The sequence below is a fragment of the Oncorhynchus tshawytscha genome, unplaced genomic scaffold (genome assembly GCF_018296145.1).
Source record: "Oncorhynchus tshawytscha isolate Ot180627B unplaced genomic scaffold, Otsh_v2.0 Un_contig_4271_pilon_pilon, whole genome shotgun sequence".
NCBI classification, from domain to species: Eukaryota; Metazoa; Chordata; class Actinopteri; order Salmoniformes; family Salmonidae; genus Oncorhynchus; species Oncorhynchus tshawytscha.
The window spans coordinates 219,494-236,191 of record NW_024609745.1 but is presented as its reverse complement, the minus strand read 5'-3'; the positions used below and the strand labels follow the sequence as shown (position 1 = coordinate 236,191).

Sequence of the window (16,698 nt, the reverse complement as noted above, 5' to 3'; positions counted from 1 at the left end):
TTTTGAGTGTCAAATGTTAATAGCCACCTACGATCTCTCTATAATTTAGCACCCGAACACCCAGAGTTAAACTTTCCCCAGGACACATACTATTGTAGCTCTTGATATGGTATCATCAATATACTGTAGATAGACACCAAACCATTACATGCATTACGTGTGCATTCCATGTAGCATTGTATCAAAACCACCCATCAGAATAGCCTGTTGCAGTACAATGTAGATAGTAAGTAGCCTACAGAGGTAGTTGGCCCGTGGACTGTAGATAACGTGGAAAAAAACGGAGTCAGAGTGAAATCAACCCCCCTGTTTATTTCCTTCTCCTGTTCTCTCTCTGTGTTGATGTGACTAGGAAGTGTTAATCTCATATTTATCGTTCCCAAAGTGTTACAGAAATATAATGGGTACACACTTATTAATTTCTTATCTTCCTCCACAACATCCTGTGTGGCTCAGTTGGTAGAGCATGTCGCTTGCCAGGGTTGTGGGTTCGATTCCCACGGGGGACCAGTAAGTAACTCACTACTGGAAGTCACTCTGGATGGGAGCTCCTGCTAAAATGGCACAATTGTGTTGACATGTTGTGCAGAAGCACCGGTAAAGTGTGACATTAATTGGTTCTCCTGACAATTGGACAAAATAAACGCTCAATTGACTGTCTCAGGAAAAGGGCTTTTATTTTATTTTGAAGGACATGGATACAAATGTGTAGGGCACAATTGATGGACATTTCTATAATAAAAAGTCTCTCTTTCAAAAGACCTAAAGCCTTTTCACCCAAATTAATGTGATGTTGGCTTTGTGGCAAGTTTCTGTACATATTTGTTTCTGAGAAATAAACCAAATGATGTGATGTGACCCAATGGAGGACTTTGTCATGATTAGTGTGGTGGTTTTTGCTGCAGAATGATTGAGGGGCCCTACAGGCAGCTGTTGCTTGTCTGTTGAATTGAATTGAACAGTTTGAGGACTGCGGTTGGCTGCTTTGCTTAAGGGGATTGTGCGGACACACACACATACACTCTGAATCAAAACAAGACAGGATGTATTCTCCACTCTCCACACCAACCCATAGTTTGGTTTGATTTCCAAGTTGTGAACCTAGAACTTTGAAAAAAGTTTTCAAGAGTTGTTGCTTTGCTGTTTACTCAAAATCTATTCTGAATCAGTGGAGTTGCTTGTCACTCATTTTTAAAGATGGCTAGAACTCCTGAAACAACAGTCCCATGGCTTTAGTTTGACATGGCAGATACTGTACAGTCTAGTCTGATTCACCTAGTATCACTAGGCCTCACTTCACTTCATTCCCACGGACCAATGGGGACAGGCACGCGATCACACGCGCACAGGTCACACACACACACATAGTCACACACACACACACACATAGTCACACACACACATAGTCACACACATACACACACAAGCGAGTGTGTGTAATGGCTCCAGGGGCCCTCTCTGCCAGGGTAGAGGAACCAGGCTGTGTGGCTGCGCTGCAATGTCTCCTCCTTTATTGGAGCTGGCAAGACAGTAAATGAGGCCAGAGGACACAGCAGGTTTTAATTACAGGGCCTGTGCCATTGTTGCACTGCGGAGGCCTGGGTTGAGGGTTCTTGGTTTTAAATGGTCCTTTCTCCAGGACTGAAATGTGTGTGTCTGAGTTCCTTAATGCATTTCTATATGTTAGGTAACATGTGTGTGAGAGATTCTGGGTGGTGGAAATGTGTGCCTGCTGTTTTCTTTCCATGTGCTCTTCATAGGCAGGACACGCCTGGGTCCAGTGAAAGTTGAATAGCCTGCCTGTACAGAGGGAATATTTATTTCTATATTTCTATTTGAGCTAGGAGCTCAGTGGGGTGTGGAATGTTTCCTCTCATGTAGAATTGAGATGGGAAACTAGAAGATGAGACTTGATGTTTTGTCCAGAATAGTGGCTGTAAATGGCCCTCTAGAGCTGAGGCAGTGGGAGTCTGATAAGAATCTCTGGGTGTTTGAACTGTGACATATTGCCTTCCTGATCTCTCCCAGTCTGTCGCCCCAACGTCATCAACCTGCCATTTTCAGGAAGTAAAAGAAACGTTCCATGAGATATTTTGGGCACGGACACGTAATGGGGAAGGAAACATCCCTTTTCACTGCTTTATGGGATTTGGGGATTTGCCTATCTTTTTGGGATCGTGAGAGTGTGGATGGAGGGGACCATGAGTGTCTGCCTGTGTAGATGCTCATACTGTGCCTGTGTGTGTGTTGTCATGTGAGATGGTCTGTTAGACAGAAAGCCTCCATGTTCCAGTCTGTTTGTTCTGTGTGTGACAGCGAGGCCCCACTAGGGCTCTGGCGTGAACTCAGCACTCGCCAGTGTGTGACGAGTGTTATTCACTCGCCAGTGTGTGACGCGTGTTATTCAGTTTGGCCAGTTTGAATCGTGATTGGACGGTTGTCTCTGCTAACCAATGGCGAGCTTCTAAAAAGCTAGAATAGCTCTTATCTGGGTGACTAAGAAGGTAGAGCCACAGAGGCTTCCCCATTTCAAGTAGATTGAATGTCAAGAAAATAATTGGACCACATTTGTCAGGAATTCTTCAAGTTGCACCTTTATGCAACAGAAAATGCTGCATGGCTCCAAGACATCTCCTCTACTGTACCTCTGGCTCAGTTAGACAGTTTAAACATTACAGTTCTATTTCAATGCACTCTACTAAGTGGTCCCCCAGCGGATACATTTAATTGCTTGTTGCCATGTTAAAGATGTATATTAAAGTTGAACATGGACCATAATTGATTTAGCCATGGGAAGCCTGCATAGTTTCTTTCTTCCCTGTTTGCTCTCTTCACAGCAACCAAAGCTAATTCCCCTATTAACCCTGGTGGTTTAGCACAATTCATCACTTAATTAACAAAAACCTATGTCTAGAAGTGACTGTATTAAGGGGATAGTTTCAGGATGTTGTTAACGAGTCAATGTATCCACAGAGTCAGATGAACTTGCGGATACCATTTTTATGTTTCTGCGTACAGTTGGGAGTTTGCTAGTGTTAGCGCAATTACTTTCCTGTAGACATCCAGTTCATGTGCTAACACTAGTTAGCATTGGCTCGAGAAACTACAGTTGAAGTCTACATAAACTTTGGTTGAAGTCATTAAAACTCGTTTTTCAACCACTCCACAAATTTCTTGTTAACAAACTATAGTTTTGGCAAGTCTGTTAGGACATCTACTTTGTGCATGACACAAGTAATTTGTCCAACAATTGTTTACAGACAGATTATTTCACTTATAATTCACTGTATCACAGAAGTTTACATACACTAAGTTGACTGTGCCTTTAAACAGCTTAGAAAATTCCAGAAAATGATATCATGGCTTTAGAAGCTTCTGATAGGCTAATTGACGTCAATTGAGTCAATTGGAGGTGTGCCTGTGGATGTATTTCAAGGCCTACCTCCAAACTCAGTGCCTCTTTGCTTGACATCATGGGAAAATCAAAAGAAATCAGCCAAGACATCAGAAAAAAAATTGTAGACCTCCACAAGTCTGGTTCATCCTTAGGAGCAATTTCCAAACACCTGAAGGTACCACATTCGTCTGTACAAACAATAGTACGAAAGTATGAACAGCATGGTTCCACTCAGCCATCATACCGCTCAGGAAGGAGACATGTTCTGTCTCCTAGACATGAATGTACTTTGGTGCGATAAGTACAAATCATTCCCAGAACAACAGCAAAGGACCTTGTGAAGATGCTGGAGGAAAGGGGTGCAAAAATATCTACACTGCTCAAAAAAAGGGAACACTTAAACAACACAATGTAACTCTAAGTCAATCACACTCCTGTGAAATCAAACTGTCCACTTAGGAAGCAACACTGATTGACAATAAATTTCACATGCTGTTGTGCAAATGGAATAGACAACAGGTGGAAATTATAGGCAATTAGCAAGACACCCCCAATAAAGGACTGGTTCTGCAGGTGGTGACCACAGACCACTTCTTAGTTCCTATGCTTCCTGGCTGATGTTTTGGTCACTTTTGAATGCTGGCGGTGCTTTCACTCTAGTGGTAGCATGAGACGGAGTCTACAACCCACACAAGTGGCTCAGGTAGTGCAGCTCATCCAGGATGGAACATCAATGCGAGCTGTGGCAAGAAGGTTTGCTGTGTCTGTCAGCGTAGTGTCCAGAGCATAGAGGTGCTACCAGGAGACAGGCCAGTACATCAGGAGACATGGAGGAGGCCGTAGCAGGGCAACAACCCAGCAGCAGGACTGGTACCTCCGCCTTTGTGCAAGGAGGAGCAGGAGGAGCACTGCCAGAGCCCTGCAAAATGACCTCCAGCAGGCCACATGGTGTGGGGTGGCATTTCTTTGGGGGGCCGCACAACCCTCCATGTGCTTGCCAGAGGTAGCCTGACTGCCATTAGGTACCGAGATGAGATCCTCAGACCCCTTGTGAGACGATATGCTGGTGCGGTTGGCCCTGGGTTCCTCCTAATGCAAGACAATGCTAGACCTCATGTGGCTGGAGTGTGTCAGCAGTTCCTGCAAGAGGAAGGCATTGATGCTATGGACTGGCCCGCCCGTTCCCCAGACCTGAATCCAATTGAGCACATCTGGGACATCATGTCTCGCTCCATCCACCAACGCCACGTTGAACCACAGACTGTCCAGGAGTTGGCGGATGCTTTAGTCCAGGTCTGGGAGGAGATCCCTCAGGAGACCATCCGCCACCTCATCAGGAGCATGCCCAGGCGTTGTAGGGAGGTCATACAGGCACGTGGAGGCCACACACACTACTGAGCCTCATTTTGACTTGTTTTAAGGACATTACATCAAAGTTGGATCAGCCTGTAATGTGGTTTTCCACTTTAATTTTGAGTGTGACTCCAAATCCAGACCTCCATGGGTTGATAAATTGTATTTCCATTGATAATTTTTGTGTGATTTTGTTGTCAGCACATTCAACTATGTTAAAGAAAAAAGTTTTTAATAAGAATATTTCATTCATACAGATCTAGGGTGTGTTATTTTAGTGTTCCCTTTATTTTTTTGAGCAGTGTATATCCACAGTAAAACAAGTCCTATATCGATATAACCTGAAAGGCCGCTCAGCAAGGAAGAAGCCACTGCTCCAAAATCGCTATAAAAAAGCCAGACTAGGGTTTGCAACTGCACATGGGGACAAAGATCGTACTTTTTGGAGAAATGTCCTCTGGTCTGATGAAACAAAAATAGAACTGTTTGGCCATAATGACCATTATGTTTGGAGGAAAAAGGGGGAGGCTTGCAAGCCAAAGAACACCATCCCAACCGTGATGCATGGGGAGGTGACAGCATCATGTTGTGGAGGTGCTTTGCTACAGGAGGGACCAGTGCCCTTCACAAAATAGATGGCATCATAAGGTAGGAAAAGTATCTGGATATATTGAAGCAACATCTCAAGACATCAGTCAGGAAGTTGAAGCTTGGTCGCAAATGAGTCTTCCAAATGGACCCCAAGCATACTTCCAAAGTTGTGGCAAAATTGCTTAAGGACAACAAAGTCAAGGTATTGGAGTGGCCATCACAAAGCCCAGACCTCAATCATATAAAAAATGTGTGGGCAAAACTGAAAAAATCTGTGTGAGCAAGGAGGCCTACAAACCTGACTCGGTTACACCAGCTCTGTCAGGAGGAATGGGCCAAAATTCACCCAACTTATTGTGGGAAGCTTGTGGAAGTCAACCCGAAACATTTGACCCAAGTTAAACAATTTGAAAGCAATACTACCAAATACAAATTGAATGTATTTCCCCACTGGGAATGTGATGAATGAAAGAAAAATGCTGAAATAAATCATTCTCTCTACTATTATTCTGACATTTCACTTTCTTAAAATAAAGTGGTGATCCTAACTGACAGGTAATTTTTACTAGGATTAAATGTCATGAATTGTGAAAAACTGAGTTTAAACGTATTTGGCTAAGGTGTATGTAAACTTCTGACTTCAACTGTACCTCTCACTTCCTTCATACTGGTCACAGATACATAAAGAAGGCATCCAGGAGTTCTTCATCTGACTGGGAAAGTAGATAAAGGACCTTATTGCCAAAATCCTAAAGTATCTCTTTAAAAGAACAGCTCTTGGCCTACATGGTGGGAGGAGGGATAGTATTCCTGTATCTCCTAAGAAACTAAGAAAACGATCAGTCTCAATGACCTATGTTTATGATGGCTTGTATGGAAAGCGGTACCACACTTGGAAGGAACTATAGGAAACATGTACATTGTGATAGCTAGCTGGTATTAAACAACATAAGTATGAAATGATTTTGACTAGAGCAGTGAGGTAGCAAGATCTGATGAATTGATGTGAAATGTAAAGTCACATACTTTATAGCTCAAAGACAAAACATTGACTCAGATGCTAGACGTCAGGGTCATGGACTATATCAAGTTGTAATGGTGAATATATACACAGACATGGTGTAAATATTACAGCCCCCCAAACCCCCCAGAGTGCAGATGGGGTTGAGTCAAGTTGACCAGGTACCGGGCCCCATTCCAATACCTAGATTAATAAGTCAATCCCTACTGTAACACAGTTTAATGGAAGGAGGGAAGGGTTCCAATACCTAGATTAATAAATCTGTCCCTACTGTAACACAGTTTAATGGAAGGAGGGAAGGGTTCCAATACCTAGATTAATAAATCTGTCCCTACTGTAACACAGTTTAATGGAAGGAGGGAAGGGTTCCAATACCTAGATTAATAAGTCTGTCCCTACTGTAACACAGTTTAATGGAAGGAGGGAAGGGTTCCAATACCTAGATTAATAAGTCTGTCCCTACTGTAACACAGTTTAATGGAAGGAGGGAAGGGTTCTAATACCTAGATTAATAAGTCTGTCCCTACTGTAACACAGTTTAATGGAAGGAGGGAAGGGTTCTAATACCTAGATTAATAAGTCTGTCCCTACTGTAACACAGTTTAATGGAAGGAGGGAAGGGTTCCAATACCTAGATTAATAAGTCTGTCCCTACTGTAACACAGTTTAATGGAAGGAGGGAAGGGTTCCAATACCTAGATTAATAAGTCTGTCCCTACTGTAACACAGTTTAATGGAAGGAGGGAAGGGTTCCAATACCTAGATTAATAAGTCTGTCCCTACTGTAACACAGTTTAATGGAAGGAGGGAAGGGTTCCATTACAGAGACACCAACCGTTAGATGTCAGATCATTGATTACTTTGAGGAATAAAGGTTGGCAGGAAGGATGTTGTCAGAGTATTAGAACAGGGGCCTTGGCTTCTGTTTTGTAGGAGTCTGGTCTTTTGACTTGGAACTGTTTGAAGGAAATACCAGCGAGAACTAACTACTTTCAGAATCGTAGCCGTCCAATCTTTTGTCATTTCTACCAGCTTCTAGCTTTAGTTTGAGCCATGTTGTTCTTGGACCATCCTAAAAGGCGGTGGGTGTTAGACGTCCCAGGACTGATCTCTCTGTGGTTATTACCCAGAATGCATTCCTTGCTGCTGCTGTATGTTGGTCCAGCCGCTGGGAAAACAATGATCAAGCATCTGACCACCGCCGCCTTATTCTTCCCTCACTGTTTGTTTTGGTCGGGATTTAGACTAAAGCCGTTATCGTGAAAAGAACAGGAGAGCTAATTAGCTCAAGCCCATGCTCTGTTCCCCCCTCCGGGTAGAGTACAAACCTCACTGGCCAGGCTGGAGTCATAAAGCTAAATATGGCTTGGGGCTAAGCTAATCAAAAGAGGACCATCGGACTCTCCCAAAACATTTGTTTGGTGTGTAAAACCCTCTAATCCAGATAAGTAAAGAAGAGCGATGGGTCCTCAGTCAAGAATATGTTGTGTAATGTAGCTATGCAATCCAAGTTAACGTTCTTTTGTCTTTGTGCCTGCCTTGTATCATAGTCAGAATTAGAATGGCTTGAGTGATAACTATGCTTACTGTAGATGCCCTTGTAGTGAGGGTGCGTTCAGGATTGCAATGTTTTGAGCGTAGACCTAAATGCTTTGGTGTTGACCAGCATACAAGGCCAAATCCTTTAAAGCTACAATCCTTAGTTTCTATAGACATTTTTGGATTTATAAATGAATGATGTATGTCCATTGATTCTTGAAGAATGTAACTTCTAAATGACATATTAGCTTAGTTAAACAGCCCAACCCCAATAAAACCGTACATAAAAGCTTGTTTTTTTACTCCTATGTTTGTAAACAATGTAAACAAACACTGTAGCCTCCACTTGGTTAAAACTATCGTTTTGATATCATAGATGGTCAGTCCTTTCATCCATAGCGCTATAATCTGAGTGGTTACATTTGTTATTTGAGAGTGGTTATGCTTTATTGTTTCATTGAAGGATTCTAGCTTTAACAGTTTAAAACATTGTATTCCACCTGTAGATCACCATGTCTCGATTTGGGGCTGTTGTAGGACCCCAATACACTACCACTGGTTCAGGTTAACACAGGTGCATGAAACTATCATCATCCTGAACGCAGCTCTGTTCAAAGCACAGTATGTTGCTAAACTCTCTCCTTCACATAGTCCTCCAAAAAGCCTATTGGGAAGCCATAGAGGGCTTTGTGTTACAAACTGACAGTAAAGATGTATGACCTTCCACTGTCCTCCTAAATAACTCAACTGCAGTCCGACCCAGGAAGGGAAAGCAATAAAGCTTCTACTACTATTACTAATCTAGCTGCTGAAGAAAATAATTTGAGCCCCCTGTGAGAATTGGCCCAGCAGTTTCTCTGACTGCCTGGCAGAATAGATGGAGAGAGAGAGAGGCTCTTGGTTCACTTTGATGCTACATCCATTTACTGTGGGGTCTGGAGAGCACTGGGTTTTCTCTCTGGCGAGCCTGTTTCTGTACGAGTGGGAGTGTGACTTACTGACTTTCAGTGGGATTGGTGTGTTAGAAGTGTCCTTGTCACATTCTAGGTCTGGACAGGGATATGGGGAGAGATGATTCTCGAAGGGAATAGAATCAAATAGAACATGATGGATTTAGACAATCTATTATTACATTACAATGCAGAGACGTTGCATAAAGGCGTCACACAATGAGATTGATGTACAGAACATTAAAGCATGAACATCATTGATCAGTTGTAAATGTCAGAAATGGCTGGCTGTGTATTTTAGTCCTCAAGCTAAACAGGTAGCAGGCAGGGAGAAGCTGGATGTAATCAGTCATCATGTAGTCTTATAGTGCTGTAATTGCAGTGCTCTGTGCAATCTGGTCTCTATTGTAAACCAGGATGGTGTTCTTAGGTGTGAATACCATTCCTCCTCCACACACACACACTCCAGGCGTACAAACGCATCCCCTCAAGCAAATCCCCCTTCCTGCACACTCAAATGCCCATGTAATACACACTTCCCTTGTCCTCCCCTCATAAAAACACCACACACACACACTGCCACATGTCTCCTGGCTGCTCCCAGTCCCCATAAGCTTTATTGGTATATTTAGTCAACTTGTGCTCATTGCTCAGTCCAATAGGTTCCATTTGTCTGAACTCCAGTTAGAGGAAATGGTGTACGTCAGCTCAGGGAGGGAGGAGAGGGGACATCTCTCTCTGCCAGAGATAATGAGCACCACAGGGTCCCAGCCTCCACCAGGACCTGCCACCAGAACACCTCACCAGGGGGCCCCCACACTGCTCAGGGACACACACAGATACTGCAACAGACGCACACTGCGGCATAACACACACACTGCAGCACACTGACACACACATTAAGACCAGCAATAACTCAGACACACAGAACATTTCGACTTTATCACACAGCAATGAATATTCTCTTCCCTCTTCATCACAGCAATGAATACTCTCTTCCCCCTCTTCATCACAGCAATGAATACTCTCTTCCCCCTCTTCATCACAGCAATGAATACTCTCTTCCCCCTCTTCACACAGCAATGAATATTCTCTTCCCTCTTCATCACAGCAATGAATACTCTCTTCCCCCTCTTCATCACAGCAATGAATACTCTCTTCCCCCTCTTCACACAGCAATGAATACTCTCTTCCCAGCAATGAATACTCTCTTCCCCCTCTTCACACAGCAATGAATACTCTCTTCCCCCTCTTCACACAGCAATGAATACTCTCTTCCCCCCCCTCTTCACACAGCAATCTTCACACAGCAATGAATACTCTCTTCCCCCTCTTCACACAGCAATGAATACTCTCTTCCCCCTCTTCACACAGCAATGAATACTCTCTTCCCCCTCTTCACACAGCAATGAATACTCTCTTCCCCCTTCACACAGCAATGAATACTTCACACAGCAATGAATACTCTCTTCCCCCTCTTCACACAGCAATGAATACTCTCTTCCCCCACACAGCAATCTTCATCACAGCAATGAATACTCTCTTCCCCCTGAATACTTCATCACAGCAATGAATACTCTCTTCCCCCTTCACTTCACACAGCAATGAATACTCTCTTCCCCCTTCTTCACACAGCAATGAATACTCTCCCTCTTCATCACAGCAATGAATTCCCCTCTTCACCAATGAATACTCTTCCCCCTCACAGCAATGAATACACAGCAATGAATACTCTCTTCCCCCTCTTCACACAGCAATGAATACTCTCTTCCCCCTCTTCACACAGCAATGAATAATCTCTCTCGCAGTTGTCCCATCTCGACAACACCGCACTGCGTTAGCAGTTGTCCTGTCTCAAACTGTTCCCCAATAGATGGGGTCAGGGTTCGCTGAGTGCTAAAGCGCGTAGCGTGTAAAAATCATCTGTCCTTGGTTGCAACACTCACAACCGATTTCCAACTTCAGCACAGTAACTGTTCGTCTGGAGCTTCATGAAATGGGTTTCCATGGCCGAGCAGCCGCACACAAGCCTAAGATCACCATGCGCAACGCCAAGCGTTGGCTGGAGTGGTGTAACGCTTGCCCCCATTGGACTCTGGAGCAGTGGAAACACGTTCTCTGGAGTGATGAATCACACTTCGCCATCTGGCAGTCCGACGGACAAATCTGGTTTTGGCGGATGCCAGGAGAACGCTACCTGCCCAAATGCATAGTGCCAAACTGTTGGTGGAGGAGGAATAATGGTCTGGGGCTGTTTTCCATGGTTCAGGCCCCTTAGTTTCAGTGAAGGGAAATCTTATCGCTAGACATTCTAGACAATTCTGTGCATAATATTTTGTGGCAACAGTTTGGGGAAGGCCATTTCCTGTTTCAGCATGACAATGCCCCCGAAATGGTTTGTCGATCAGTGTGGATTCCAGTTAGACAATGTGCTGACACTCAGAACAAGATATATTCCAGTTAGACAATGTGCTGCTAGTCAGAACAATATATATTCCAGTTAGACAACGTGCTGCTAGTCAGATCCTTATATATTCCAGTGAGGCTACAGGGTGCCACTCAGAACCTTATATATTCCAGTTAGACTACGGGGTGCCACTCAGAACCTTATATATTCCAGTTAGTCTACGGGGTGCCACTCAGAACCTTATATATTCCAGTTAGACTACGGGGTGCCACTCAGAACCTTATATATTCCAGTTAGACTACAGGGTGCCACTCATAACATTGCTCAGATGGTTGGAGGATGGAGTTTAATTAGAGTTATGGGTAAGACTGATTTAAACCACGACTGAATTACCTGTGGACTATTAACTGTAAGTTGTTCTGGATAAGCGCGCCTGCTAAATGATCATATTATAGAACAGTTAGCATTGCTGATTACGCTGTTGAACCCATCCTCTGTTCCCCCAGAGTAGAAAGGACCTTATCCACCCAACTGTTAACCACAATCAGTCTGTGGTCCACATGTGAATTGGAGAGCTGTGAAGGCTGATACAGAGGCTCGACACGACGCTCCCTACCCCCCCACACAATACTACTGACCAACAACACAGCCATTATACCTTGGTTGCAGAGGTCACGTCTTATCAGTGCACTGAGCTGCCCCCCCCACACACACACAATCTGACGTATACACACACACAGGCACCCTCCCCCCACAATCCTACTTACACACACTCGGGCACACACACACACACACAATCCTACACACATACACACACAGTCAGCCTCCTCAGTCCCACACTCCAATTACACTGTAAAGGACAAGGCTGAGACACAGCGCTCTGCATGACCTTGTTACAGGAGAGATGGATGAGGCCATTTATCTCCACAGACGATCAAATAAGTTGACCCTGCCCTCATTACCCTGGTCTGGGGTAGAACTCTGTCTGTACACAACTCTCCATAGGATGAGAGACAGGGATAATTATAGGCAGTTTTTAACTACTTTGAGATGCTTTGTTATAAAAAGACTACAGGGAAGATGGAGGTAGAGACGAGGACATTGCTTTGTGTTTTCCTGGTTGGATAACATGTCTTAAGGATTGCCCTTTGGTTAGAGGGTCAGAAGTTGAAGCCAAAGTTGTTCCGTTTTCAAATGGTTTGTTCTACCTTCACTGGCAAGTAAAGAATGTAAAGAGACTGGGCGGAGCTGAAATGGAAAGAGACTGGGCGGAGCTGAAATGGAAAGAGACTGGGCGGAGCTGAAATGGAGAGAGACTGGGCGGAGCTGAAATGGAGAGAGACTGGGCGGAGCTGAAATGGAGAGAGACTGGGCGGAGCTGAAATGGAGAGAGACTGGGCGGAGCTGAAATGGAGAGAGACTGGGCGGAGCTGAAATGGAGAGAGACTGGGCGGAGCTGAAATGGAGAGAGACTGGGCGGAGCTGAAATGGAGAGAGACTGGGCGGAGCTGAAATGGAGAGAGACTGGGCGGAGCTGAAATGGAGAGAGACTGGGCGGAGCTGAAATGGAGAGAGACTGGGCGGAGCTGAAATGGAGAGAGACTGGGCGGAGCTGAAATGGAGAGAGACTGGGCGGAGCTGAAATGGAGAGAGACTGGGCGGAGCTGAAATGGAGAGAGACTGGGCGGAGCTGAAATGGAGAGAGACTGGGCGGAGCTGAAATGGAGAGAGACTGGGCGGAGCTGAAATGGAGAGAGACTGGGCGGAGCTGAAATGGAGAGAGACTGGGCGGAGCTGAAATGGAGAGAGACTGGGCGGAGCTGAAATGGAGAGAGACTGGGCGGAGCTGAAATGGAGAGAGACTGGGCGGAGCTGAAATGGAGAGAGACTGGGCGGAGCTGAAATGGAGAGAGACTGGGCGGAGCTGAAATGGAGAGAGACTGGGCGGAGCTGAAATGGAGAGAGACTGGGTACTATAGACTATTGGATTTAGCTTTGAGTCCCTGCGTTGTCTCTTCCTCCGTCTCTACCGTCCATGTTTTCAGTGAAGCGTGATGTTATGTGATTCCATTTGATTTTCCAGTTCTCACTAACTGTTCTATCACAGCCTGCAGCTGGGAACACGCTACAGTGTTGTTTAACAGCCTGTTATGGAGCGTTACCCTTCACATCACAAGAGGAGAACATGATAGGTAATCTCACATTAAATGATTTCTCAGTAGACCGTTATACACACCCACACACACTATTTTATTTATTTATTTGAATGAACCTTTATTTAACTCGGCAAGTCAGTTAAGAACAAATTGGTATTTACAATGAGGGCCTTTGGGGCTGGGATTAAAAACATAATAATAATTGTACAAAACACATCATGGCGAGACAACATATCGTAGAGACCTGATACAACAACATAGCACGGTAGCAACACACGACAACAACATGGTAGCAACACAACATGGCAGCAGCACAAAACATGGTACAAACATTGGGCACAGACAACAGCACAAAGGGCAAGAAGGTTGAGACAACAACACATCACGCAAAGCAGCCTCTCAGTAAGGGTGTCCATGATGGAGTCTTTGAATGAGAGATTGAGATTAAACTGTCCAGTTTGAGTGTTTGTTGCAGCTCGTTCCAGTCACTAGCTGCAGCGAACTGAAAAGAGGAGAGACCCGGGGATACCCCCACACAGGCACACCCACAGAAACACAACCACACACCCCCCACAGACAGACACACCACCCACACACACACACACCCCACACCCCCTGACACACACACACTAACACCCCACACACACACACACAGACACTCTGACACACACACACTCTGACACACACACACACACACACACACACACACACCCCCCACAGACACTCTGACACCCCCACACACACACAGACACTCTGACACCCCTCTCCCCTGCTGTATGTTGCAGTTCCTCCGGAGTTCCTGAAGAGGCCGGCCAACATCTACGCCCACGAGTCCATGGACATCATGTTTCAGTGTGAGGTCACAGGTTCCCCCGCCCCCACCGTCAAATGGGTCAAAAACGGAGACGCTGTCATTCCCAGCGACTACTTCAAAATCATTGTAAGTTTGTTGTATTGTAAAATGTCATTAAGATGTGTGACGTAAAACCTGTAGTTCAGCTTCTGATCTTTACTGAGGGGAACTTCTAGTGACTTTCTACAGTCTGATACCTCTTAACCAATCGCTTTAACAAGCATAACTTCAGCTAGATGCTCAACTGATGTTGTCTTTGATTTACGAGTCAATCACCATATTGATCTCACACAGTCTCCACCTCAAGACATTGACCTTTTTCGCTCTCTCCAGCACCTGATGTTATTGACCTCTCTCTCTCTTTTACTCTCTCGATCTCTTTCTCTCTCAATCTCTTTTTCTCTCTCAATCTCTTTTTCTCTCTCTCTCTCTCTCTGTCTCGATCTCTGTCTCGATCTCTGTCTCTCTCTCTCTCTGACCCGCAGAATGAACACAACCTGCAGGTGCTGGGTCTGGTCAAGTCTGATGAGGGCTTCTACCAGTGTCTGGCAGAGAACGATGCAGGGAACATGCAGTCCAGCGCTCAGCTCATCATCCTAGAGCACGGTACGTTGGGAGGGGAACCGAATGGACAGGGTTCTAGATAGAAGCCTGTGTTCGTTCTTGGGGAGCTTGGTTGTAGTAGTATTGATGGGTGTTTTGGGGTACATCAGGTTTACTCAAACACATGGCTGGACACTGGACATAAGTAGAGCCTAGAATACAGTAGACAATGGGAATATTGAACAAATCTAAGAAGCATGCCCAGAGAGTATGACGAGCATAGAGAGTGGGACAAGAACAAAGACAATCCAAAACCTCCAGGGAGGGGTAGGGGCAGAAACAAAGACAATCCAAAACCTCCAGGGAGGGGTAAGGACAAAGACAATCCAAAACCTCCAGGGAGGGGGAGAGGTAGGGACAGAAACAAAGACAATCCAAAACCCCCAGGGAGAGGTAGGGGCAGAAACAAAGACAATCCAAAACCCCCAGGGAGAGGTAGGGGCAGAAACAAAGACAATCCAAAACCTCCAGGGAGAGGTAGGGGCAGAAACAAAGACAATCCAAAACCTCCAGGGAGAGGTAGGGGCAGAAACAAAGACAATCCAAAACCTCCAGGGAGAGGTAGGGACAGAAACAAAGATCATCCAAAACCTCCAGGGAGGGGTAGGGACAAAGACAATCCAAAACCTCCAGGGAGGGGGAGAGGTAGGGACAGAAACAAAGACAATCCAAAACCTCCAGGGAGAGGTAGAAACAAAGACAATCCAAAACCCCCAGGGAGAGGGAGAGGTAGGGACAGAAACAAAGACAATCCAAAACCCCCAGGGAGAGGGAGAGGTAGGGACAGAAACAAAGGCAATCCAAAACCCCCAGGGAGAGGGAGAGGTAGGGACAGAAACAAAGACAACACCACCAGACACCAGAATAGATTCGGGTCCTAAAAATAGGACTGGGTGTATGAAAACGCCCATGTGGGGGAAAGGGAGAAATACTCATCTGGGGCTGGGTGATGGTGAAGTTTTTTATTCTCCATCCTGCTTTTAAAAGTGCTGTTTCTCTGCCAAATCAAGAAGCAACGTACCTCATGATTCCAACAACCAGCACATCCATCTACAGTAGCTACCAAACTAACTGCAGAACTGCATTTCTGTAGGTAACCAGATTTAACACGTGTGAATTGTCCCATTAATCCTGAGCAGGTTGGTTAAAGGATTAGCATAAATTGGGGTGTCTGTCAGATAGCTCCCTCCAAACAGTGTTCTCTTCTCCCCGTTGGACGGCACTAAGTCAGAAATAATGATGACCTGCAGCTTTTAAGTAGCATTATGCATATCTCAAATAATTGCTCAACAAGGGAGATCAGCAAGGGGTTGTCTTGTGACCAAAAAATTGTTTTTGTTTGGGATCAGTCAGTAAAGCAGATGGTCTGACACACTCGCCTGCCCTCAGCAGGACGTCAGAGAGAGCACTCTTATCCCGTGACATGAAAGGGCTGTTTTAATGATTCCTACTGCCTTTGTAAGGTACAATAGGTTATTGGCTACAGCTGCCAGGCTAGCAGCCCTTTCTCCCCCTACATTACACCATGGTGGCTTCTTCTCACTAAAGGAGAGAGTTCAGTGCTCTGTTTACAGCTACACAAACAGTGAATGTGGAAAGTGCATATTCCCTGAAGAGTGTATGTAAATATCCATCATATGCCCTTTGCTTATTTCCATTTTCCATACATTTGATTCCTCCCTGTGTCAACATGTGGTCCATCAGCATCCTAAACAATTCTATCATTTCTTACAAAAGCTGCCTCACAGAGGTGCCAAAGTAAGTATTCCCTTCCATAGAAACGGCCCAGTTTGACCGTGCTGTTCTGTGTATATCGCTCTCTGAGGCT

At 45.0% G+C, this 16,698-nt stretch overlaps 1 protein-coding gene across 12 annotated transcripts in view; it reads left to right on the top strand.

Annotated features, from left to right (window-relative positions):
* Positions 1 to 16,698, top strand: part of neo1a (neogenin 1a) — a 231,512-nt gene that overhangs the window by 148,278 nt on the left and 66,536 nt on the right. For all 12 annotated transcript variants that reach the window (XM_042317506.1, XM_042317500.1, XM_042317498.1 and 9 more), the window contains exons 6-7: positions 14,200 to 14,354; positions 14,753 to 14,873. In XM_042317506.1, coding sequence (XP_042173440.1) covers positions 14,200 to 14,354; positions 14,753 to 14,873 — 276 coding nt within the window. The remainder of the gene's footprint in view (positions 1 to 14,199; positions 14,355 to 14,752; positions 14,874 to 16,698) is intronic.